The sequence below is a fragment of the Fundulus heteroclitus genome, chromosome 16 (assembly GCF_011125445.2).
Source record: "Fundulus heteroclitus isolate FHET01 chromosome 16, MU-UCD_Fhet_4.1, whole genome shotgun sequence".
In the NCBI taxonomy this organism is placed as follows: domain Eukaryota; kingdom Metazoa; phylum Chordata; class Actinopteri; order Cyprinodontiformes; family Fundulidae; genus Fundulus; species Fundulus heteroclitus.
In genome coordinates this window covers 11,491,069-11,518,540 of record NC_046376.1, presented here as the reverse complement: position 1 = coordinate 11,518,540, position 27,472 = coordinate 11,491,069, and the positions used below count along the sequence as shown (strand labels likewise).

The following is a 27,472-nucleotide window of genomic DNA, read 5'->3' as shown; positions in this document are numbered from 1 at the left end:
ACTTTTGGAAGGATTTTTCGGTTACTGAGCTATTTATCCAAATAACTATTGTTATTTTGTAATATTACGACTTTTTTTTTTTTAAATAAATCATTGTTGTTAAAAATCAGCTAATTTCTTAATGAGTGGCTGGATAGTTAATCTCTTTTCAAATTAATTGGTGTAGCGTATTTTACCTGATTGCTGTGACAGATCCCCCTTGAGTATATTGTGAGTTCTGCTTTTAATCAAGCTGAATGTTGCAATCTGCCTCCACCCAGCATAACTGCAGATTTAGCTCAGGATAACCTAAGCCACTCTAACTATAGACTTTGTCAAAATAGAAAGCTTTAAGCCTGGTCTTAAAAGTAGACAGGGTGTCTGCCTCACGGACCAAAGTTCCACTGGAGAGGAGCCTGATAACTAAAAGATCTGCCTCACATTCTCCTTTTAGAGACTTTAGGAACCACCAGTAGACCTGGGCTCTCTCTGAATACCTTTATAGAGCAAGGACTCTTTAGCCAAAGCAGAAGTGCGTCAGCGGTCTCCATGATCAGTGCTGTCCAAACAGTACAGTCAGTAAGGAAGGAGGTAGGAAAAGGAGCCTGTATGCTTCCTCTTGTGGCTAGTTTTGCCTAGGAACCCTGCAATGTCCCTCATGGCTTGGAGGCTAAGAAGCCTTAAGGTATCCCATAATCCTTTGCGTAACACATCAGCACAGCCCCCTCACGGAAAACAACGAAAATATCTGGACAAAAGAGATTGCTCACTTTGTATTTCATTTCCAGAAGGCGGTAGGCCTGGATTTGACTCAAATCATCCACATACATTTCCGTCACATAATGACATCAGAGTTAAAGGCTGTCTGAAAAGCGGCACACCAGTCCGAAGTTCCTTTAATCCACACGAGTGTTCTTACTGTCGACCTCATGAAAGGTCAAGGAACAGGAGCCAGGATCAGGAGCTAGAAGCTATTAATAAGGGTATTCGGATGGAGCCCTGCAGTTTGAGAGTAACGTGCTCTGTTTAGAACATATGAGGCAATCAGATGTCTTGCTTTGTGCTCTGGTGAGCAGTCATGATGGAACAGGAAGGGGAAATCCTTCCCAAATCATTCCCAAGAAAACTCGCAATACAAAGGTGTTCACAATGTTTTGGTATCCTTTAGAGGTACTTTCACTGGAACTAAAAGACTAAGACTAATCCTGAAAAAAGCCCCACACCATAATCCCCATCCACAAGAACAATTACTTTTAACGCGATGAAGTCAGCTAGTCACTATCTTTCGAATGCCAAATACAGACCCATCCATTGGATTGCCAGAAAAAGGTATGATTTATGTCTCTGGAGAACATCTATGGGGGTACGTTTTATGGTATAACACTGCATCCAAGTGCTTTTTGGACCTGGAAACCCAATCCACAAAGCTCTCTTCAAACTGTTCTAAAGCCCAAAAAAAATATGAAAGGTGGCAAAGTGTGCTCTATGTGTCTCAGCATCAGCTGACCCAACTCTGTGATTCCACATAGAACCACTTTGTTGCTGAGTTTTTGTCATTCTCAATCGATTCCGCTTCCTTATGACGCCACTAACAATTGACCTGGGGATCCTTTGTGTTGGGGAAAATTTCACAACTACACTTATTTGAATTTATTGAGCTTCCAAAAATGACCAGTTCTTTCACAAATACTTATAGAAGCAGTCTGCATGCCTAGGTATTTGATTTTATAACCCTGTGGCCAAAAGAGTGATTGGAACACCTTCCTTCAATGATATGGATGGTGAGTGAACACTTTTGGCAATAGAGTGTATATCCAGCAGTAGAGCATAGTAGACAGAACATTGGTATAAATGCAGTTTGCAGGTTCATGCTGTTTCCTTTTAGCTATAGCTCTGCCTTCAAAGCCTCTCCCTGCAGTTATTTTTTATAAATCTTATGAGAAGGGACAGTAAATCCATTCCAAAGTACGTCCTTGCTAAAATCTTTCTTTATAATTATGACAAACGCTGTTGATTTGCTTGGGAAAAGGTTGTGTTTTCCGACAAAAATTGATACAAACATTCCAAATTGATCCTAGTTATCAAACGATGCAGTCAGTTTATTATTCAAATTGGTAAGAAGGTGTTTTATCTAAGGAAGCCCAGCAGATGGCATCAAGTCACTGACTTAACAGCATTTACTTCTCCTGGATGAGCACATAGCAGCAGTAGACAGTAGCCTGCATTGTGTTGTCGACTTTACCGCAATCCCTCATATTGACCGTGCATAACTCTCATCATAATGCTCTTTAGCTAAAATGCTTTGGTTTTCTGCCACAAAGTAAAATGTTTGTCTCATCAGTTCATAGCAAATTTATAGGGGACATATCATGCGAAATCAACTTTTTTTTTGCCCTTGAACTTTTGTTGTGTTGTTTTGTTGTGTGCTAGGAGTCTCTAGAAAAGGAGAAAAGTTAAATGTAGTCTGTCCAGGTGGTGCGACGATATCTCCATATTTTTTTTTGGGTCATACTTTTCAAGCCGTTTAGTATTTTACTGTTCTCTATTACATTTTCTGACCAATTACATCACACTATTTGCTGCAGAGCTGCTAAATAAGGTCATGGACCTCCTTCTAACCATTTCTGCGAAGCAGTCATTTAAAAAAAATAATAATAATTTGTTGGAGCAATTTTGTAGTAAAAGCGGATTTGGGATGCCGAAGCTACAAGTGGATAAATGAAAATGGTTGTTTAAGTGTATCATTAACCCTCACAATTTATTACACAGCCCCCCAGCACACTATAAAACAGGCCGATCGGGGTAAGAGAGGAACGCTCTACTACCTTGAGGTGGGCAGGTGTTAAGTGCCTCCTTTAGATTTAAAGCGACAGCACCAAAACGAGTTGCTCTCAGACACACCCCAGAACAGGGGTAAAAAGTTAAAAATTAACGAGGAATTCAGACCAAAGCATTGCAATTCCACTTTAGATATACCACAACTGAATGTTTTCAATGAACAAAAGAAGAACTGAAAACCACATGTCCCCTTTAAAGTATGTGGTCATCAAGGGTTTTTTCAACAATTGTGTGACATGTCTGTGTTTTTTTAGTCAGTGGGAGTTTTAACTTCAGAGATCTCCCATGAATGTCAATTTGCCCTATCCCTTTTTTAATTATTGTTTAATCAAGCATCATGAGTTGAGTTATGCCTAAAATACTTTAAATGTTGTTCTTAAGTCTTTTGTAACCTCCGCAATAAAGCGTTGATGCTTTCTCAGAGTAATTCTTAAAGACCAGACATCCCTGGGAAGGTTTCCCACTCTTCCGTTATTTTATCTGTTGGCAGGTAGGCTAATAGTAGATTTCTGAATTCTTAGAAATAGCTTCATAACCCTTTCCAGACTGACGGGTGTCCTTGCCACCTCTGACCTTCTTTAACGCATTTGTCAAAAGCAAGTGGGGAAACTGTGACAGCCGGCACAGCTATGAGCTTTTAGAAATGACGCGTGAGAGCATATGGGGTGTTGTAAGGTTCTTCATACCATTCTTTTCAAAACAAAAATGACAGGTGAATTGTGTGTAGCGATCTTGTTGTTAGAATCCCACATTCTTACATTTCTTCTCCGAAATGATTTCAGAGTCTTGTTTACTCTGTTGAATCCTACTGATGGCTTGTCAAAAAAAAAAAACCCAAGTGTCATAACTATATCACTCCCCAGACTTGAAAAGCTGCATTGCCCACATATGAGTCAGCCAATGCGGGTCTCACGATTTCACTTAGTGAGTCAGTAGCGTGAAAAGCAAATCGACATAAACCCCCACACACATTTCTTTCGTTACGTCATAAAATATATATATATATATATATATATATATATATATATATATATATATATATATATATATATATATATATATTATATATATATATATATATATATATATATTGCAGGTTTCAAACCCCCATCTGTCTCAGTTGTTGTGTCCTTGGGCAAAACACTTTACCCGCTTTGTCTGCTGCCGGTGGTCACAGGGCCCAGCGGAGATCTTCATCAGCGTATCAATGACTGTTACGTAAAGCGCTTTGAGTCCTCGGACTTGATTCAGCGCCATACAAGTAGCTACAGGCCATTTACCTTCTTTTTCCTTTATTAAAAAAGAATCAAGAGAAAAAACTTTTTGCGTTATTAAAATTTGTTTGATGATCTGAAACATTTAAATGTGACATACAAAAGAAATATGAAAAGGGGCAAATATGTTTTTTAAGCACTGTGCATTTTAACAAGCTTTCTCATCCTTGCAATGTCTTGATTTTAAAGGGTGTTTTTTTTTTCTGTACACGTTTTGTACCACACAGAATAAAAAACATCGATCTTACTTTTATTTTAAACTTAGCTGTTCAAAAATTCCCTAAATATCACATTTTCTGTTTTATGTGTTAAGTGTCAGGACCATTTCCCTGTGGGATTTGGTGGAGCACCCCGGAAACCCGTCGTTGAGTATTTCCATCTCTCCTTCGTTCACCGCAACTGGTTGTGCCCACAAATCAAAGCCGCCTTTTCTGGACCAAAAAGCGTGTCTACTTTCTTCTTTTTCTTTTCACGAACACATTAAATTTAAAACGTAGTTCAATAAATTATCAGGTAGTTAACAGCACATGTAATTTACTCACTGGAATGCAGTACATAGCTTGATCGCTGTGAATTCCAGCCGTTAAAGTGTTAGTACTTGGGGCTGCAGGTTGTTGGAGCTGTTGCAGCTGTTAACAGCAGTTAATGTCTAGTTAATAACGCCATTAACGTAGAGAACAAAGAGATGCCACTTTAGTTTATGTCAGTCATGCGTTGGCAGATGAACTTCAGCTTGTAGAGAACGTCTGTGAGGCTGTAAATTACAATCATTCAATGCAAGGTCTGCTTAGCATTTGATTTTAAGAACTGATTTCTTTTTCGCAGTGTTTTTTAAAACATTAAGAAGGACGTCAACATTTAGTCTATTGGTTCTTGTGTAGATTCCCATCAGTCACCTCATAACTTTGCATGCTGAAGAATGTAGAAATAGACAATTGAATAGTGAAAGCCACAAAATAAACTTGCCAGCGAGAATAACTAAGGTCACTGGCACAATAGGCACAATCTAAATTGGCCTCCTCTGAGAACAGGGTGTGTTATTTAAAAAAAACTAACAAGCAGTCCTTTGAAGCATGACTTAATTGGCAGAATGCATTGACTTCATGTTTTTATGCCAGCTCCACGGTCTTCTATTAAAAGAAAAAAGGGTAATAAAAACTGCTCAAGTATTTATTTTTTTTGTTACTTTTTATAGGCGGTGAACGTTCACTCTAGAAGTTTAGATATCTAGTCAAAATAGTTATTGTGGAATACTTTTTGATAAAACAGCAAATTTTTGCAGCCGTAATTTCACAATTTATATTATTTGGATCTCGTTTGATAAACCAAACCAAACCAAAGTGGTGGATGACATGAAGTGAAAAGAAAATGGTAAGTGGTCTTCAAAAAATTTTTTATAAGTAAAAACCTTAAAATTGTGACATGCATCTTTGTTGGCATTGCGCTTCCATACACAGACACTTTTTGGCCAGATTTCTTTATAAAGTAGCTCAAGCTCATTCAGATTTACAGAGAGAATCTGTAAGCATTAACTTTAGTGCATCTCAAATTCTTTCCAAACAGATTTAGGTTTGTGTTACAAGGCTTGTCAAACTGGTCTGAAGAATGAATGACAAATGCATCAGGAAATATCTATATTAGGGTTGCTACAAATGAATATGGAAAATACAACAACGATATTGAAATTAAAGGAGTGGTAAACAATCCGATACATTATTTATAAACCATAAACTATGTTTTCTATGGGTCAAATAATTGTGCTCCTGTCTCATCAACATAAATAACCTTTTTTTTTTTTTTTTTTTTTTTTTTTTTATTCTACGCTGTTGTCAGTGTTTCACTCATGAGGCTCTGTGCCTGTAATTTGTAAAAAAAAAAAAAAAAAAACGGAAAGTGGTATAAATTGGATTTTCTTAAACCTTAGTCAAATGGTAAGATCTTAAAAACACATTTAATTATTTTAATTACGCTGAGAGCATTCCAAAAACTTTTGATTAAATTGACTCTCAACATGTTTCTTCTGTCATGGACCTGTTCTGTTTTACTGCATTCCAGGCCTTCACTTATGAAGAAACTATTTGAATTTGTCCTGTCACACATATTAAATGTTGTAAACTGGTTCCAGTAACGAACAGCCTAGCTGACAGCCCTGGGCTGCCAGTCCCTTCCTGCCTGCGGTGTGCATATTTGCGCCGAACATCGCGGTCCCACGTTTGTGCATATAACCATTTTTTTTCTCTGTCTTCTTTTTCTTTTGACTCCCTGTAAGATTGCGCTGGAGTGGTCAGGAATTATATGTAAAACAGTATAAACAAATTTGGTAGTTTTAAAAACCAATATTACATATGATGTCATTTTGGGGCTTAATGCATCTTTTAAAAAGACATCGAAATCTAATTTTTCTCAGATCCGATGCTGTTCAGCAAACATCCACGGAAGTCCAACTCTAACAACATATCTGGCTTTGATACTACTGTAGGAGCATAACAATATTATTCAAAAGACTCATGGCCTCTAGTTGTTTCCACTTAAAAAGTGCAATCAAACAATGACAATGTCCATGAAAACCCGCCTTCACTTTCTTTACAGGGGTCCAATCAGAAACTGACAATTAAGGTTCACCTCTGCTTCTATCAAACTCTCACATTCATCTATTCTTATTCTCTAATTCACCATCGAGTGCCCTCTTGTATTTACTAGCATTCTCATTTTGCCTTTCATTTGCATTTGTCAAATTAATGGCGCTACATTTATGGAGTTTCATGGCATATGTAAGAGAGTTTAATTGTATATGTGAGAGTTTGGTGGCGTTTGTGTGAGGCATTGTTTACATGTACAGAATTTCACAATCGGATTAAAATGTATTTGGATTAAATAATCAGATTGTACCGTTTAAATGGGCACACAATCAATTAATCTGATCATAATGTGTGTGTATATGCACCTGGCTTTAATCAGAATAAACCACTCTGAGTTATCAAAGTTATCACGCAGTTATAAAAATTCCCCTTAAAGAAACACAGAAGTACTTCCATCTTTGCTGAACAACAAAAAAATTGCAAACAAAGCAATATTATGAGTTTGTTTTTCTTCCAAGCTCCCTGGTCGGACTTGCACGAGGTTCTAATTACGGTTGAAACGTTACTGAGAAAGCAACAATTTTGAGCTCTTATTTTCTGCGAATAGAAAGGTTGTATCTGGAGCCCCGACAGTTTTGCTTCCCGATGCATTTCCACCACTCGCCAACGCAGAAATGCGTCACGTTTACGTCGGACACACATGCGCACTCGGGTCAGTTTGCTACATTCGTAATAACTTCAGCCAGACGAGCGTTTATATGCACGTTGATCGGATTATCAAATCAGATTTCGATTGGCTTGTTTACATGACGCATTTTTATTCCGATCAACCATTTCTTTTGATTACTTTTGTCCATGTAATCGTAGCTATTGAGATTATAGTGAGAGGGTTTAGTTGTCTTTATGCAAGTGAATAGTTGTGTTTGTGTGAAGGTGTATGCAGGAATGTGAGAGAAATTGTAAGTTTTGTCTCATGGGGCCTCTCAGCTGGATGCGCTTTTTCTATTCCCACAAGACAGACTGAACAGAGCTCTCTGTCCAAAGCTTGGGATATTGTTTTTAAACCTAATCCTGTCATGGTCTAAGAGGTTGTACGTAGCTCAGTGGTGTCCAAAGTCAGCCCTCAGGGGCCGATGTCCTGCATGTTTTAGGCGTTTTTGTTCAACACAGCTTAACCTGATGAGTGCTTAATTAGCAGGCCTCTGCAGACCTTTATGACAGACAGAGAAGGTAAATCTCTCATTTGAATCAGCCGTGTTGGAGCAGACAGATCGGAAACATGCAGGAGCTGACCTCGGAGGATTGGAGTTGGACACGCCTGTTGTAGCTAGACCAAAGTACAGATATGCGGGCAGCACGGTGGATAGAAATAGTTAATGAAAAGATAAACAAACATACAGAGAAAGCATGAGGAGCATGAGGCAGAACGAGGGGGAAGAAAACGAGACATAACGAGCTGGAACAAGTGAAACTCATGAAATGGATTGCAAGGTGACAGGGTGTGGGAAACAGGAGGAGAAATGTCTCTAAACATGAATGGAACTGCCAGAAAAAATGCAAGAGAAGCCAAATATACAAAGAACACATGAACTGGGAACCTAAAAAGAAAACTTCTCACAGAAAGGCAAGAACATAAAAACCCAAAGTACTATACATCATGACAAATCCTGCGTTAGACTTTTTCACAGCTTCCCCCCTGACACAGCCTGCTGTGTTCCTTGGTCTTCGTACGGCTGTTTGTTCATTAAGGTTCTGTTTCAAACCTCTGCAGCCTTCACAAAACAGCCGAGAAAAAATGACATTAAGGCGGAGTCTCTTGTACTTAGATGAATACAGATACACACATTTGTTATGTTTTTATTTGGAAAGGCATTTAAAATCCAGGTATGAGTTTTACTTCACAATTATGCACCACTTTGTGGTATTGTAAATTCCAGCAGATACACTTAGGTTTGTGGATACAAAGGTACAAAATGTCAAAGGGAATGAATACTTTTGAGAAATAAGAAACAGTTTTAAAAAGTGTATTTAAAAGACAAAAATAGGAGCTTTTGTAAAACCATTCCAGTAAATGGATCTATTCCTACCAAACTGTGTCCACAAACACATTACAAATCTTTAACTTGCACGAACAAAGCTCTTGCATTAAAGCTAAGCGACTTTTGCGCACTTACATGTTTCAGGACAAAACAAAAAATTAGAAATTAAAAATAAGAAAACAAGATGTCTGTGAAAAAAAACTATTTGCATCCTTGACAAACAAGTTAAATTCTATTCTGATCTACCAGCAGAAACTTATTGAATTCATGATAAATATTCAATCATTTTTACTTCTTTCATATTTCCACTTCCATTGTGCTTTCGCATGAGCCTACCTTTGACTCTCAATTGCTTAGTCATCTACGACTTCAAGACTATTATATTCATCACAGAAGACGATATTACAACTTCATTGATCAGTGACAGCAGTGGTCACAGTAATACTAGCATTCAAGAGTTTCTTCAGGATGGACTGTTACTAATGTTAACGTTTTGAACAGCAACATTCACACTGTGCACAATTCACAATTGTTCACATTATATGCAGTCAAATCTTCACTTGATTTCAACTTCAACTTGTTTCTTTGTTCTAAATAAGCTGTGCTGAGCAGGCACAGGCAGTCATGGTAAAAAGAAAGTACACCCTTGTTATATCGTGCTTTTTGTTTTTGTAACATTAACGGTAACACTGTTGTAAAATTAGTCAAATCTAGCATCGAGTGTACAACACTGCAAACCACAGACGCCACCATATACTAGTTATTTGTCAAAGAATGGTGAAGATAAAACAAGAGAATTCGTGACAACCGTCTTACACACCAAAACAATAAATTAATACAAACTACAAAATGCCATCCGAGTTAAAGAGTGGACATTATTTTACCATGACTAGAGTCTATTTTTTTTTATATTTCTTTTTATTTAATATGTTAACGACTTGTTTGACCAACAGTGGCTGTTTTTTGACATGGGCCATACCGGCAGTTCCCCAGGTCAGGAATAAAAAACGGATTAGGGTGGTGTTCCATGTGCAATTGATGGGCAATTGGTGAATTGGACTTTATCCCACACCAGAATTCAAATAATTTCCTGCATATTGATTCTTTGGGGTTGGCAGAGGGAAGGGCTTGCCCAGACCCCCATTCATTTCAAAACTACAGCTGTTCGTGAGGAACACCCACCCAGAGAAGGCACCATGCTTTTTTCCCCCTCAGTTAGACTACTCTTCACTGGGTGGACAGTCTCCAATGTGCAGCTTGAGTACACCCTGGTTGTGCAGGTGTAACAAGAGCTTAAACTCTTCCGGCATGGCATGGAAGCCCCCCTTTGGTCTTAAGTCATCGTAATAGTGGTTGGTCAGCTCCTTGAAGGTCTCTGGGTGAAGTTCGAAGGGCCAGAAGCCGTACAGGTGGAGTTCATCACAGAGTTCCAGCGCCATGCTAGTCAGGATCATGCCAGTGCTGAGCCGTACGGCGTTCCATCCTTGAGAGCGCCAGAAGGTGTCAAGATCTTTCAAGTACTGTGGACTGAAGTAGATAGGTTCCATGGGGCTTCCAAAATCTTTAACCGTGTGGGAAGCCCGCATACAGACAGCAATGTTTCCAGAATAAGAGAAGGCGGGAAGGAGAAGCATGGAGTCTCCATACTGGCACAGTTTCTCCATAAACGCTCGTCGAGAATCTAAAAGAGAGCCATACCTACAAACACAAAGCTGGTGTGAATAAAAAGATCAAAGATAATATTGCTTGAGCTTAGAACAATGCATTAATTTTCTCACTTCTGGTGGAGGATGCTCGGGTTTGCTGACACAAGGTTTGTCTTGACGCCAACATCTTCCCTATACTCATTTGTCAAAGGAGGTAAGTTGCATCTGACAAAAGTAACGTTAACACTTTTTTAATTAAATGGGATTTGCAAAAATATATTTTAACTTCTAATATTCACATAACTTTCTCACCTGATAACAAAATCTGATGAATCGATCGTCTTTCCACAGGTGCTGTTTGTCAGGATCCCAGCGTTCCCAACAACAGAACAACGTTCGTACGTTTTATTTGCAAAAGGATTCGTCTGAAATTACCAACAGAGATTATAAAACACTGTACGATGAACAATGGATTTTTCATTCACACAACAACTAAAAAAGTATTAAGGACTCATCTCAAAGGGTAGGAATATATTTAAAGGAATCTTTGATGTGATTTGTTCTTTTCAAAATTATTTCAGGTATTGGTAATCAATCTGTAATTTTAGGCTGGAGTAAACTCTTCATAGTTCAAGGCTAGTTACAATTTCTCTAGTCATAATTTATTATAATTTCTTTAAGGCTGTCCTATTCAATTTAAATCCCCACGTAAAACTAGATTTAAATTAGAATTTTGCTATTTGAGGCCTTGATTTTTTAAATTTTTATTTCTTACAGTGTTTAACACAATCCACTTTTGTAGACTTCATGCAATATCTAAAAAATTATGCATTTTCGCCAGCAAATTCTTATATCCTGAAAATAACTTATTCACAAATGTTCCCTTTGAAAGCCCAACTTCTCTAAAAAACAAACAAAAATCAACAACAAAACAAAACAAAATGAAACAGCTGATATGATTTTCCAGGTCATGTTTTTTCCAGCGAATACTCATGAAAAACTTGGAGCTGGCTAAGGGAAAATATTAAATATCGGATTATTATTATTTGCCTGTAATATTCATAAAGTAATGTCATATTCACTTATGTGCAGCAAGGGCAATGGTGATCTGAAAGAAAGGGTGCCCTCCTGTATTGTTAATGCAAAACTAAGTACAAAAAGTAAGGACATTTTCATGTGATTTGTTTGTTTTTTCTTTTTTTTCTCTTTGTAAAATTAATTCTGGGCAATACATTTCATAGTTGTAATTTTAATCTTAAATAGTAACCACATTACAAGGAAAATGCATTTGTCGTTAGAACAGCTGAGGTGAGTATTTGAAGAACATGCTAAATCTGCCAATGCCAACAAATTGTTCTTCTACTGAATCGTTTGGTGCCTTTGATCGGATGGTATAACTCTACATATACTGATGATATAACAGTTTATCCATTTAACAGACAGGGGGCTATGGAGCCAAACAACATGTCACTCATTCCTGGTCGACAGCTTGTTCACATACGGCTGGGTTCTGTTCTTCATCGAGATCAGGACGTTGGTTTAAACCTCTCCACTCCCAAATTCTGGATGTCCTCTCTGACAAAGCTCACTCTATGGGTGGAGAGTGTTGACATATTGGAGGACAGTGCGTTCCCTCAAAAGGGGAAATATAGTACTGCCACTAGTTGCAAGATCTCATCTAGATATCTCTCTGCACTGAAAACCTCTCCAGCACATAAGATGCTGCCCAATATCATCACACCGTCTAGACCAAAAGCTGCCTGGTACTGGCAGAGAAGATTTTTGGCAAGTTTTTCATGGATGCAAACCACACACCAAACTCTGCTATTCTCCCACCCAAAATGCATTTCCGATGTGTAGCACAATTTTTTTTTTTTTTAGGAGAAATTAACAGTTTTTTAAAATAATTTAAGAATTATTGCAAAGCCTTGTTAGATACCAAAAACAAACAGCTAAAGAAAAAAATGTATTTGAGCTAAGCATATTTATTTTTTAAATGAGATGTTGAGATGGAGAAGATTAAGAACACATGATTTCTACATTTTTAACTAAAAGGTAAGTGAAGAACCATCTTAGCAAATCAGAATCTATTATTCTCAAGTCTAAAACAAATCTGTTTGTTGGTGACAAAATAAGTGTTGTCACCAACAAATGATTTCATTGGAAGTGGTGCAACAAAAAACAACCTACCTTCAAAAATGTGTTAAAATGCCCTTCTTTCACCTCGGCAGTTCTCTTTTTCTGGCCATCCATTTCGAGCGTCGTTCCCACTGGAGTGTTTTCCTGAGTAATGATGGCCTTCTCATAACCACTGACCTTCAAGTTCAGCTGAGACCTGGGGAACCATAAGAAAATGTATTTACAAGTGCTGAGCAGCTGGCAATGGTACAAAACGGTGAGCTATGTCATAGCCCATCTATCAACCAATAAATGAAAGATGCTCTTTTTGTTAAATGAAGACGTTGAGCATTTGTTTCAAATTTGGGTAAACGTTTTAAGGTTTCTTGGACTGAACAAACTGGCAGCTAGCCATAGCTGAATATCTGAACTGGCTCCTCTGCTAATGAGTAGTTAAGTAAACTGGTACAACGAGCTCTAACAGCAACTTAGTTTCATTTCTTTGCTTCTTTCTTTGAGCTGGCGGCACCAGTCTTAAGTGTCAGAGCTCCACATAAAAAGTCGCCTCATGCTTGCTCAGTGTGAGGGATTGCTGCAAAGCCATGAACAATGCAGAGGACTGTCCACTGTGGCTCTACGCTTCATCAGGAGGAGTGAATGCTGCTTGTCGGGACTTTAATGCAATCAACTGGGTTCCCTTTTATATAGGACATTTTTGACCAATCTGCATAATCTGACCCAATCTGTATAATCTGATTGGATTTGACTTTGTAAAGTGCCTTGAGATGACATGCTTCATGAATTGGCGCTATATAAATAAAATTTTATTGAATTGAATAAAAAGTTAATTTGATTCTTTTGACAGATTTTTAGACAGAGAGCCACAGTATCAAATAACAAAGCAAATAGGAGTTAGAAACACTTTTGTATGTGGAGTTTGCCTGTGCTCCCAATTTCCTCCAAGTATCTCTAATACCTCGACCCAGTCCACAAGGGTCCACAAGAGTAAATAAACAGTAGATTATCTCTATGTTGACCCAGGTGACCTCTTGCTCATTGGCTTTCAATCACAACCCAGAGTAGTACATTGCAAGGGTAAAATTATATTAACTAAAACCAGTTTAAATACTTACAAAAAAATAAACAACTATGTAGAAAATTAAATATTTCAAGTATGCAAAGAAACAAATTTCCTTAAAGGCAAGGCAAGGATAGGCAATATTATTTATAAGAGGATCCAAAGTGCTTTACAGTGTATTAATGGAAAGATAAAAAGAAACTAAGAAAGCTTGAAAAAAAGAAGTATAAAAATTAGAGGCCCTAAAAAAACATTCCTTTGTAATTTCTATTTTAGCTGACTAAACTTACAGTAAAATCAGTCGACTAAAATGTACACAAATATACTAAGGTTTAGTCTGAAACTAGACTAAGACTAAAATGATGCCGATTGACTAAAATACAACTGAATCTGTTACATTCTACCCCAAAATTTTGTGACTTTTACTAAATTAAAATATGCTGTTAAATTATCGCTGACTGACAGCTGTGTAGGATGGGATAAAACATGTTCTCCTAACAAACACAACTGTTTAAATTTTTTTTGAATGCTCTTTAGCAGGAAGGAAGCTGGGGGGAATGAGATTAATATCAGGCTGCAGCAGGTTTTGAGAGTGATATACTTACCTTATTTCGTGGTGCTTTTCCCCGTGTTTCTTCCAGTCTTTAGAGTAAGGCTTTAGCATTTCGGTTATTTTCTTTCTGCAGCACATTTGCAAAAGCAGAAACATAAAAATGTCTGTAAATGGTGGAGTCCTGACATGATTTTGTTGTGAGATAAGCAACAATGTCAGTAAAACAGTAATTCTCAGAATCTCTGCACTAACGCAAAACCTGCAACGGTTTGTTCTCACCTGCAGTCTTTGCATGGGACAGATGACTTAGAGTCTTGTGGCTTCTCAGGCTCTTTCGCAGATTGGTCTATACTGGGACTGCAGAAGAAAAAGAAGGTTACAAGATCTGTAAACCTAAATAACAAAGGTGTCTTTTTGGCAGCTTTGTCACTGCTGGTCTGTTATTTACAGGAGCATGCATGCATTTACAACACATAGCCACTTCTGAAAAGGGATCCTCTTTAAGGAAAGACATAACACATACTTAAAAAAAATTATTCAGCTTCCTTGTTTTATTTAACCTCTTCTATATCTGTGTGATAAGTTACACACCAGTAACTGTGTGAAACATGTTTGAATTAGAATCCCAGAGTACCACAGCGTCATGCACAAACAGCCGTAAACGAGCCAATAATGAGTGGCACCAATATTTTCTATTAAATTGTTTTTAAAACAAAATGTTCAACCTGACAAACATGAACTGTGTGCAGCCCACAGTGCCACCTTTGATGGGACGATGACATGGTGCGATGGTGGCGCAGGCGTCGTGCAAACAACCCTGTTTCCTGTCAGTCTACTTTCCAATAAAGGCCTCTTGTGCCACGAAAATAAAAAAGTAAAACATGGGATGAACAAAAGTAGAACTCAGTTCATCCTTGAAATGAAGCAACTCACAGAAACAGTAATGCTAAAAATCTAGAACTATAGTAATTGACAAACGCAGATAAAGGAAACTAGTTTGTCACCCTAACAAGCTCTTCTTCTGTTTTTTTTTCCAGGCTATGAAAGTCTGGGTGAGCCTTTTCTTTCTGAGAGAAGGAGGGGGATTAGTTCATAGACTTCATGGATGGGGAAGCTCTTCACCAGGTAGCAATTAAAAACAAGTCAGCAGATCGGTACTGAGGAAGATACACTTCAAAAGAGAGGGAGCGCAAGTTTTCCTACTCTAGAGCACCAACATCTCTTTTATCCAGACCAGCTCCTCTACCGCCCTGTTATACATAGACTCCAAATTGTTTGAAACCAAAGAAACAATCAGTCTCATCGGCAAACCTTTACATATAACTAAAAGTAAAGCTTATTAATGATTGTTTTAGGGTCCGAACTGAAATGCAGAAAGAGCAGTTCGACATGCAACATCTGGACCATGAGCTGTGAAACAGCAGGATGTTTCACAGCTTCTTCCTGCATCCATGTTGCAAAAGCTTCACCCCGACCTCACGGCATGTCCTGACAACTAGAGTGAGAGCTACCAATATCATAGGCGTTCACTTCCTTCCTGGCAAAATTACAGAGAACTGGCACAGTTCTACACTGTGCCAAAAAAAACCCAGACATGCCTCAGAGCTAGAAGACGGCACACTTTCAACGTTTCTCATACAGGAACAATTCATTTGAACTCTAGCCAGGAATGTTGCCGTTACCAGCTGTCTTAAGTTAATCCCCTTCATTATCATTTGTCTTAGCACCTTGAATGAAACTTGGTGCAGTGGGAGGAATTTCATGACTCAGTGTGTGGGTAGAAGTTATTCAGAAAGGGGGATTAGTGTTTGAGAGGTGTTGCTTTGTCTGGCCGTGCGTTCTTATTGCGTTAACGATGGATGCATTGAGTTTCCAATATCTAAACTGTGCCCAATTGAAAAATCACACCATTCCATTCAACCATGTCCTCACTGACAACGTACAGTTAAGCCCCAAACTATTCCTGCCGCTGGCAGATTTGCTGTAAAACAGGTTTATGGCTTTATGTCATCTCAGCTAAACCTAAAGGAACTTCTCAGTTCGATCTATGTTTAACATCTTTGCTCTCCTCTCCACAACCGGTTTGACTTCTTCCCCACCGAACATAACCCAGGGTGCTGTGCTGCTGCCACAAGCCCGTTGAATGCTCTTTCAGAGATGCAAAAGTCCTTATAGCCATTCAACAGTTTTAATGTGGTCTTTAAATATTTCTTTATAGGAGAACCTGGCTCTTATGTTACCTTTCAAATGTGTTTTAATTGTGTGTTTATGCTAATGTTTGTTTTTGTTTTCAAAATGTAAAGTGAGTAACAAATAAAATGCATTATATTATATGCTGTCTGACAACAAAAAAAAGGAACACGTGAATAAGAGCAGATTTTTTTGGGGATTTTGGCTTTATTACATTACATGAGAACAAAGAATAGGAGATATGCAAATACGCTACCAGAGAGGAGATAATTGTGATTTGGTACATGATGACAAAGCTAATATGCTGTGGATTTACCCAGGCAAGAGACGTTTATTTGTGTGTTACATATTAACAACAAGACAGTTCGAAGTGCTTTACATGATAACATAAAATAAATCACTTAATAAAGTACCATGCAGTGGCATGATAAAGGGAATTAAAGAAAAGCATGACTGCAGACAGAAATTAATAATGTTTCAGCTAATAGTTTAAATAGAGCAGTCGAGGGCAGCTTTAAATAAATGGGGTTTGAACTTCTAAAGGTAGGATTTAAAGGAACTCAGGGTTTCAATATTTTTTTGGCAGCATTATGCGAGTTTGTTCCAGGTAAGTGGCACATAAGAACTTAATTCAGCTTGCCCATCTTTGGTTCGGGGGTGCCTGTGTAATTGACTTTGTGCATTGAAGATTCAGGTCCATCCCTACATCCAGATTTCAGACTTGATAACTAATTTCTAACTGTAATTGCTGAAACTGTGAGCTGACTCTTGGCCGCTCCTCATTTGGTCCATCAATCATAACTTAGTAACAAACGGAAGAAAATGATGGGACTGCATGCACTTACTTGTTCTATGCATCTAGTCAGTGCTTGAATGAGTCCATAGTCTCCAGGTGACATTGTAATATTTGTCAGTTGCGTAGTTATGGTAACTTATCTTGTTGTTTGTTATAATCTAAGCCAGCATGTTGATATGAAATATGAGAGGCTCCAATATGGAACCCTGTGTAACCCTGCATGTGCTTTTTAGTCAACTACAGATGCTACAGACACAGGAGAATTTGTTAACCTGTAGACTGTGGCAAACAAGGCACCAACATTATTCATATTTTTGCTGATGATTTCATAAAGAAATCATCCGTTGTCAAAGATTTTTTCCCCCACATGCTTTATGTTATAAAAATCTTTTAAACAAACTTGTTCACAAGGGTTAAGTGAATCGTTCTCATTTACATAACTGTACACTACAGCCAAATCTGTCATTCTGTGTTAGCTAAATTCTGGAGTGCTAATGAAGTGAAGAACAGCTGAACACCGCAATCACTTTTTATTGTTTTATTTATTTGATCTTTATTTATCAAGGCCGGTTAGTTGAGAAGTAATTCTTATTTATATTGACGACCTGGCCAAGAAGCAGCATACACGGTAGATGTAAACCGAGAACAAAAGAATATAAGACAGAAATAACTAAAAGAGTGAAATATTAAATATATGCATTCAGATCAGCTAAGAGAGCAAGACCTAAGCGGAGAAACCTTCCTTTTGCGGGAAATATCCTCCATCAACGCTTTTAACCATAGAGGGAACATATCTTTATGCAACCAGAAAGTTTATGGAGCGGCTGGCTAGAATGTTACAGGGAAGTTGACAGACGGGTTTGTGGATGTACACTTGACAAGATTTAGCTGATATGTAGGTGCAACAATCCTCAGTGACTCTGGTTATCATATTATATAATGTGACTGAATATATACTGATTTGTTACTAAAGTAGAATATGCATCTCTAAGAGGCTTATTTGTCAGAACAAGCCTCTTAGAAGGCTTGTCAGAACAGTGTGTTCTGACAAGCCTCTTTGTCAGAACACACTGTTTAATATATTCTAATTTATTGACTATGACTGGATTTTACTGCAATTTATTTAGCTGCCAATCATTCAATGCTAAATTAAAGTATATTTCTTGTACTCATTAAATTTTATGACATTTTGCCACACCTTCATTTCAGGGCTACTCCCTCAGAAAAGAAAATAGTTTTTTCTTTATTTAGTTCAGTTAGAAATAAATTAATCCTTACCTCGATGTTTCCTCTGTCTTTGAAGCTTGAGAGCAAAAATCTATGTACTGATTTTTCCTTTCCCTGAAACACATAAACACATCTAGATGCAGACCAGACTCTAGAAATGAGTATTGCTGATGTAGCTATATTCTAAAAGGAGAATGCTAAGCAATTACCAATTGAAAGAAATTAATTAAGTTGAAGCTGCAGTCTCTTTTTAGAGTGTAGATTGGATTGGATGAACAAACAAAGTAAACGAAAAAGCAGCGACAGCTTGTTCTTACCTGCAGAGGCTACATGTATCCATTAGAGTACGGCGAGGTTTGTCCAACCTGTGACACCAATGAGAGAAAATAGTAAAAAGATTATTAAATCATCCTCAAACTTGCTTTGAACAGGTACAAATATCTACATCTTCCTGCATAAACACTGACGCACAATATATAGTACCATTCTGCAGACTCCAGAACTACTAGTCACTGTCTAAGGGGGAATAATTATTGCAATAACTGTTTCTTGATTGTTCCCTTTTTCATCACATTGTGATCAAGTATTCATTATCTGATGGTGACCTCCAGAAATATGCTGTTTTCTGTAACGCTAAAAGCTCAAATCATGATAAGAACAACTTCCCAGCACAGTCACCAAAGCGTAACCCTGTATTTGGAATGTGGTAAAGCAGGAGATTTTGCGTCAAGCACATCCAACAAAGCTACAGCAAGAATCACAGCAGTCCTGGAGGCCAATGTGGGTCAAACCCAGTTCTAGCAAGGTCTAGTTCTTTAGATGGCCAGTGAGTGTATATTATTCAATAAAATACCTAATGAATGCAGACTGTATGGAGCTTTAAAATAAAAAAGCTGCTGTTCTGCGATCGTAAGAGCTTATCTTTCTGATAATGCTTGTGATTGATATCATAGATGTGTGGGTTCAGAGGAACAAAACTTAAATTATGATTAAAAAAGGCATAAAAAAACAGAACCAGAAATACATATCTGCAGTAAACACAGTTTGGCACAGTTAGAAATTAACCAATTAACATTTGTAAACTTGACCTTGTAAACTACAACGTTATTGTAATGTTTAAGTTAAAAACATGTTTTTAGTCTACCTCATTGATGAAGGCAACATGTTGGACAGTCGAAAATAGGAATAACATGAAAATGTGTTTCATACAACGAAAACCTGCACAGAAAGTGTCTTGTGTTTTATTTGCTCGAAGCAGAGATACTCATCTGACCTGTTTTGTTACAGCTGTCTTAGTGTACTGTGGGCTGTAGAGCTGATAATTTAATTTTTGTGATAGCTCCATTTTGGCTATCTTTTTTTTTTATGTTTTATTTGAGTGAATACCGACTGATCCAATCCAAAGATAAAAAGAGAAGGAGTGTCATTAGTCTACAAGACTCATCCATCATGATAGAAACTGTCAGAATATCTGTTTTCCCATCACTGACAGAAATGTAGAGACACATAGGAGAAATAGGTGAAAGGTTGAGTCGATGGTTGTAAAGCCGTTTCCTCTTTGTACTCGGCTCTTTGGCTCAAGACGGGGGCAGTAGTCTTTCACAGTTCAAATGTGCTGTACGCAGTAGTTCAGAGCTTGGGAGTATGTTGTTAATAAAGATTTTTTCAGAGGGCTCCAGTGATGCACTTAGTCCGCAGAGGTGTGACCGAGTCATTCTTGCTCAAATTAGGTGATCCTCAGATATTTCTACTCAAGTCTTGAATCAAGATACGAAAGTCTCAAGTTGAGACCAAAGTCAAGAAATAGAAGTCCAGAGTGGAGTCCCAAATCCATCATCAATAACCACCTGTTCTTGAAGGGTCTTTGGAGTGCAGGGGCACTGGTGTCTGTCTCCAGTGGTCATTGGGCAAACGGTGAGATACACCCTGGACAGGTAGCCAGGCCTTCACAGGGCAGCACAGACACACAATCATGCATATCTAAGAGCAATTTAAAAAGCTCTATTAACTTAACAATCACGTTTTCATGTTTTTAGACTGTGAGAGGAAATCAGGGTACATGAAGAGAACCCATGGAAGGACCCACAGGGAGAACATGCAGAAAGATTTCTGGATTTAGACCCTGGACCTTCTTGGTTCTTCTTCTTGCAGCCCCAAATCCTAAACTTTAAATTTCATGTCTTAAGTAGTTTGACGTACTATGTAATTTAGTCACAGACTAATAATTAGTATTTCCTAGAAAGCTTTTAAAAAATTTTGGGCCAACAAGAGGAATTTGTATTGTCCCTTTAACTGGATCTAACTTTTATTTTCATTGAAATGATGCTCCTGAAAATAAACACTGGGTTTGTGTTTGACCCTTCACTCTGTTACTTTAAAGCAACCGTGTTCAAACCTTCTGCCGTACAGGACAGAATTGGAATTGCAGCATTAGAAGCAGACTCAACGATTTTACTTTTTATAAATTTAATATAAATCTTTGGATGTAGAGCTAGACAAAGTCAGCAAATATGTCACTGTAAAAATGACACAAGTGTTTATTTAAATATTGTTCACACTGCCCACACCCTTGTACAGTTCAAAGGAGTCGTGTTTCTGTTTAGAGTAATCTCCACAGACTTAGTGACTCATGAATTCACAGTGGAACAAGACAGCATCCAGCAAATCTGGGAATTTCAGGAGGAAGCAACAAAATACATTTGTAATCTGGAGATATGAGCAATAAATTGCAAACAATGCAATTTTTAAACAATTAAAAAAATATTTTAAAATTAAAAAAAACAAATAAAACGTTTAATTTTTTTTTTAAGCATAACAATTTCCACAGTTTTTCTCTCTCAAATGTAACAGTAACGTAAGTGTATCTCACACGCAATAAAAATAAGATTTTGCTATGTTGGGCAAGTTTTTTAGTCAACTAAAGAATTATTTCTCTTTAGTTATTATTTCTCTATAACTCTTTTTTTTTTTACTTAGAAAGTGTCACAATTAGAGACAAACACGATTGCAAATATTACCAAAAAGAAAGGAAGAAAGAAAAAAAAACATTAATTAATTGTTTCTTCTGCTACAGTATCAGCATTATTAACTACTTTAATCAAACCCCAGAATCAGGATTCCTTCCTCCATTTGCACATGATATTTGAAGATTCAAACAGGTCAAAATGTGTGTTTGTATCCCTTAGATGGAAATTTTACTTACACTTTCTCCATGGTCATCCAAATGGGAAGGATCAAAAGGCCCCCCATAAAAAAGAGGTTCAAAAAGAGCAGCAGTTTCACGGTCCGACCCTTCATATCTGTTTCTTACTGTTAACCTCAGTCTCTTGTCGCCTCTCTTGCCATCTGTCTCTCCATCTCACCTGACTGTCACTCATTATGTATTCTCTGTTACACAAACTATCTCCTCCCTCATGGAATACCTTCAGCTAATCTCTTTTGCTCCAGTGTTGAACTTTGACAGATTTGTCAAAGCATCAAGTGACACACCTTTGGCAGATTTAAAGTGTTAAAATGTGATTTATTTTTCCGGTTGTGATGGTAATATTAATACTTAGGGGTTGCCCCATCAGTGTCCTGACTTGAATCCTGCAGAGAACCTGTGGATGGAGCTACAAATTAGGGTTATAGCAAGGACCTCAAAGATTTGGGGCTCATTCCCAAAGAAAAAAATCTTCAAAATATGAATATAAATATCAAACATATTTTTTGACACTGGTTAATTTAAAGGAAACGGCTCATTTCATAATGTTTTACAGATGAGTCAGAAATATGTTTTGAATGGAAACTGTTTTAGGCCTATATTTGTCAGGAGTGAGAATAATGTTGGTTTTAACTATAAGTACTATGAATCTCACCAATTTATCTGACTTCATTGTTACTAAAAATTGTACTACTTAATTGCAACAGATTAATATGGGTACTTTTACACTCTTCTTCAGTGTGGGAGACTTCAGTTCATACTTTCATCTAAAAGAGACAGCTTAAGACCAGATAGGAACTTAAACAATTTAGAATGTTTTAATGAGAATTGGATGCCAATAACGACAAAAAAAGCGACGTGATGCTTTTAACGTTTCGCCTTTTAACTGACAGAGAAATGTACAAGGCAAAAAGGCACACATGTCAGCCGGAGGTGTATGCCGCTGGGGCAGAATGCTGAGGTATGTGGGACATTTTGTTCTTTGAAAAGGTTATTTGGTTTCAAAAGATGGACTTGATTTTCATTCAGTATTATATACTCATTGTGAAAAGACACAATGAACAAGCATTGTTTGTTTGAGTTTTATAGAAAGAAAAAGTTGTCAAACGCGTGTATAGGGCATTGAAGATAAATGGCAAAAGATTTGGCCATTTGGATGATCTCGCTGTTTTATGTTTAAAAAGCAATGAGACAGATCTGTTAGCAGGCCTAGTGGGTTTCACAAATTTCCATTTTACATTTATGCCTCACCATTTCCTCTACCTCCCTTTCCTGTGTGTTCTTGCCAGAGGGTAAAATTTTTCAAATACATATTGAAAAAAATGGAGAGGGTGAGGCAGTAGTTGCATTGTATGCGACTTCTCAGGAAAAAAAAAAACTTTCAATGTCGCACATCAGAGAAATATTAATAAACTGTACTTAGCCTTTTTTTTTATTGTCATTCAACTACACATTCACAGTGTACATGCCAAGGTTCCAAGTAAAAACATAAGACAAAAGAGAAACATTATAAAAAAAGTTTTTGTAATTTTTCAGGAATTTAGTAGCAAACCAAAAAATACATTTTATATGTACATAAAAGCCTCCCTACTTAGGGTGCTACCCCAGCGACCTGATCCCAGGTAGGCAAAAGAAAAAGAAGACAAAAGTTACATGCAAGAGAATATAAATGATATTAATTAAAATTACTTGCATCAGAAATACGTAAAACGTGTTTCATTATCTCAAAAGTCTTTAAAAGTCTTTCAATGTCCTTTTATAGTGCAGTTTATTTCTGCCAAAAACAGTTAATTAGCAAAAATGTTAAGTCTCATGCAATGTTTATTCCTTATTTACACAGCAGTAAGACTGTGCTAAGGTCCCTAGAGACACCCTGGTGGGTTGAGGGTTCCTGGATTCATGAACCTCTACGTAAACCCATGAAGAATAATTTTCATACTCTAAACTCCAGTTATAGAAGTTCTTGTCAGACGTCAAATTATCTAACAAAGAATATCTGGAAAGTTTGCCGGAGGACCTGAGCCTGTGAACAAACTGGTATTTCAAGTTAAATGTTACATTCAGTGTTTTTTTTTAAAAGAATGTACAGCTGTACCAGAGGATAGTTCACTGTCAACTTTTCCCTTGTCATGCTGCCTAAACAGCCTGTCATCACTTATTTTGTGCGCAAAACTAAGATTGAAAGACTTGTTTCCCGGAGAGTCGTGGGACTGGTAAAAGCAGAAAAACAGCAGAACAGAATCATGGAGTTTCATACCAGCATCCATGTGACTAAACAACAATGTGCAACTAATGTTAGAGTCATGACACGGAAAATTTAAGACGTAATTAAATTCCATGGTTACACTTCAACTTGAATTAGTTTATGGCTGTAGTATTTACCAAACTTTTAAATTTTTCAGCTTTAAATACAAATCTGTTGTGTGCAGAGACTGGTGAAGACCAGGGGTCCGTTCTTCGTACGTTGCTTAAAACATCCAAGATCAAATGAGACATCCAAGATGATTTCATCCGGCTAATCATGATCCGGCTAATTGGGTTCTTTGAACACATCTGTTGTTTACGATTAGTATCACTGGATTGAGTTATCTGAGATAACTGCGCGTTCATGCGTTTGTTTAAAAGGGGAAATGTATCGATAGTAGAAACAATGATCAGCAGCGCTGCTATTGGCTGTTCAGCAAAGAACGCCCACAGTTTTTCTCCCAAGCAGAACAAGAGCTTGGAAGGTTATGCCGAATTTGAGTCATTAATTAAAACACCTCAAAATCTGTTAAAGCCAGGAGAGAGGGCCGGCAAAAAGCAGCAGACAAATTAATGAGTAAATACTGTCCATGGTAGATGTTTCTATCACATTCTACAGCATGAATTTTTGCATTTTAATAATTTTATATTATTTGTTATTTTATATCAGAGCCTCCACGGGACCCACTAGAACATGGGGACAAGTAAAAGGGAAATACAAGAATATTCTACAAAATGGTAGCCTTTAATTATTATACTTTATTTTAAAAATGCACTTGTTATGTCAAGAGATCCAAATTTCAGTGTCATTCCTTAGACACAGGAAGTAAAGGACACGTGTAAACTGGGAATTTTAACAAACAAAAAATCTTTATCCATAAAAAATGAAAATCTTCCTTTTCCAAGTCATCCACAGTTTACACGGTAAAACTGTATTGCTCCGTGTCTAGATAATCCACCCATAGTTTTTTCTAATACAATATACGGCTCGACAGGAAGCAAGCCTTTCAAAGTAAACTAAACTTCACAATAAAATGGCCCGAACAACTCTTCTTACTGAATATGATAAAAATAAAAAGCAAACTATCATACAAATAACTTAAATATTTTAGATTTATGGCTCCAACATCACGTTTTCCTCTTTAAAAGCCACTGTTAAATGATGTGTTTGTCTGTTTATAACAGCCACCAAGAAAAATCTCTCTACAATTACACCGTTGCGCTGCGCTAAAGGATCCTGTCTATTGCGCAATACGCGATTAATTCGAAAAAACTCTGCAAATTATTCTTGCACCTTCCGCAACAGGTTGCTGTCGTAAAAATGGACATGGCTACCACAGACTTCCCATCTCCTCCGCTTATACAGCCGTGATCTAATCTTGTTTACATGAAATAAGCCTGCTCTGGAGCAGGTTTAAGCTGGCGCACATGTTGCTATGACAACAAGTGCAGGATGTCTTTCGAAGAACCAAACGATCCAAGATCATGCCAAATCGTCAACAATGAAATCCTGCTAAGTGAGTTAGCGACGTACGAAGAACGGACCCCAGGTCATCTATACATCCTAGAGTGTACAAAGGCTGTATTTCCCCCCTTACATAACTTTAAAAAAAAAATGTCAAAGTAAATAAATATGGCAAAACTAACCAGTACAATAAAGAGGAAGGATACTCATCCAGTTTCCAAAAAATAGAGTAAATAAAAATTGAACTTCAAACCCAATTAGACAAACTTTCTAATATTTTTTTATTACCAACAAGACACATTGGATTCATAAATAATATATCCTCCACGAGAGGGACTACTGACATAGGCTAGGTGACATGATTTCAAACTTTTGTAAAATGTGGTACCTATTCATGAATTTTTATATATGAACATTTCATTTATCATTTTATATTAGCTGGCCATCACACGGTGCTAATCCAGGCATTTCTACATTCAAAACACCTAATGGCTTAAAGGTTAAGATTACCAAAAACAAACTATTACTTCCGATTTGTAACACTTTAGGAGCTTGCACAATATGGTCACCTAATAAGACTGCCCTCCAATATTACAAATCAACGTGTCCGTGTTTAAAGCAGCAGCATGTAACTTTTAGCCACATAAAAAGACCTTCAAATGAAAATTTCTCTTAATTAAAAAAAGCTTATCATTTATTGAACAGTGTCTAATAATTTTATATTTAAAGTACTTTGAGCAGTTTGAATTCTGATTTTGACCGGACTTCTCCTTTAAAGGGAATAGTAGTTCGGTCCCATGGGGACAAATGAGAATGATTTTGATGAATTTTACAGTAATTTTTTACTTACCTTTAAATAAAACATTTTACAACATTGTCACCAAACATGTGAGCCATTAGTGCAGTGCTTACTATTTCTTACACTCCCTGTAGACAAAATAATGATAACCTTTAGAGTTTAGAATATAACAGAGCCTCACCCTGGAGCTTTCTTGGAGCCTCATATTTTGTCCTGTTACCAGTATTAATTATTCAATAAATAGAAACTGTATAAATAAAATGGTATGGATATTTTACTTAGAGAAAAATCATATCCTTGTTTAATTAGTTCAGATTCTATAATATTACATATTAGCATACAAAAATTATTTTAAAAAACAGAACACTTAACTAATAAATGGCACATTTGGAAGTCATTGCTGTCATTTATTTCTTTTTAATATTTCATTTTTAAACAAACCAGAGCTGAATGTTTTGAATCAGAACAGAAAATGTGGCAAAGACCGAGGCTTGCTTTTGTGCTTGCTGTGTATTTGTGTTACATTTTCCTGGTTCATTGAGCGACACTTTTTCTGTCTACATGTAGAAATGGACTTGCTGCAGCAATAAGAAGCAATGTGTCGATCATTGTATTTAACTACTTTTGGAATGAAAGCTGTGATTTTCACTGATCCAAGCACTAGGTATATTTCACATATTAATGCAAATCCAGCTATGGAGCTCTCAGAGAGGCTTCCTCCTGGTGTCTATCATTGTCAGACCTTTAAAGTTTAACCGTAGCTAATGTGAAAGTCCCTCTGCTTTCTGTCCCTCATGAGGACCTTGGTGATGCTCATTAGAGTAAAGATCCACTTCATGTCTCACAGCCAGTCAGCACCAGATTGTTTCCTTGCCTTGAGTGAGTTGAAGTCCAGTGTTCTTCTCTGCATTGCCTGTTTATGGCCCTGTCTTCATGTTTTTCCTATCTTTCCTGCCTTGACCTCACTTGGACTTATTCGACTCTCTGACCATGGACACAACCTGGACTGTTTGTTGATTTGATCCCTGCCTAGCTCCGTGGACTGTTTTGCCTCTAGCTGCTGGAAAAGAGGAAAGAAAAGTATGAGGAAATGTTGAAGCAACATCTCAAGACATCAATGAGGAAGTTAAGGCTTGAGCACAAATGGGTCTTCCAAGTTGGACTCTAATCATGCCACCCTGATAATTACCCCAATTATGCCACCAAATTAGTTGCAAAATTGCTTCACAACAATGTTTTTAATTGTTCATCAATTATGTCTGGATCAGGGGTCACCAACATGGTGCCCAGGTAGCCCCCAAGGACCATATGTAGTGCCCTAAAGCCTGTTCAAAAAATTTGCGAAACCCTGAAGTAAGCTTAATTTAAAATGCCATTTTCAGTTGGTCTTCTATTATTATTATTATTATTATTATTATTATTATTATTATTATTATTATTATTAT

The 27,472-nt window shown here is 37.3% G+C and overlaps 1 protein-coding gene across 1 annotated transcript; it reads right to left on the bottom strand.

The window, feature by feature from the left end:
* Positions 1 to 9,909: 9,909 nt before the first annotated feature.
* On the bottom strand, positions 9,910 to 21,680 carry LOC105932721 (alpha-2,8-sialyltransferase 8F). The gene is made up of 9 exons (XM_036148718.1): positions 21,520 to 21,680; positions 18,635 to 18,682; positions 18,369 to 18,431; positions 14,384 to 14,461; positions 14,157 to 14,231; positions 12,546 to 12,690; positions 10,668 to 10,780; positions 10,488 to 10,580; positions 9,910 to 10,407 (listed from the first exon to the last, which is right to left on the bottom strand). The coding sequence occupies exons 1-9, from the start codon at positions 21,612 to 21,614 to the stop codon at positions 9,930 to 9,932; spliced, it is 1,188 nt and encodes a 395-aa protein (XP_036004611.1). The 5' UTR covers positions 21,615 to 21,680; the 3' UTR covers positions 9,910 to 9,929.
* Between the last annotated feature and the right edge of the window lie 5,792 nt (positions 21,681 to 27,472).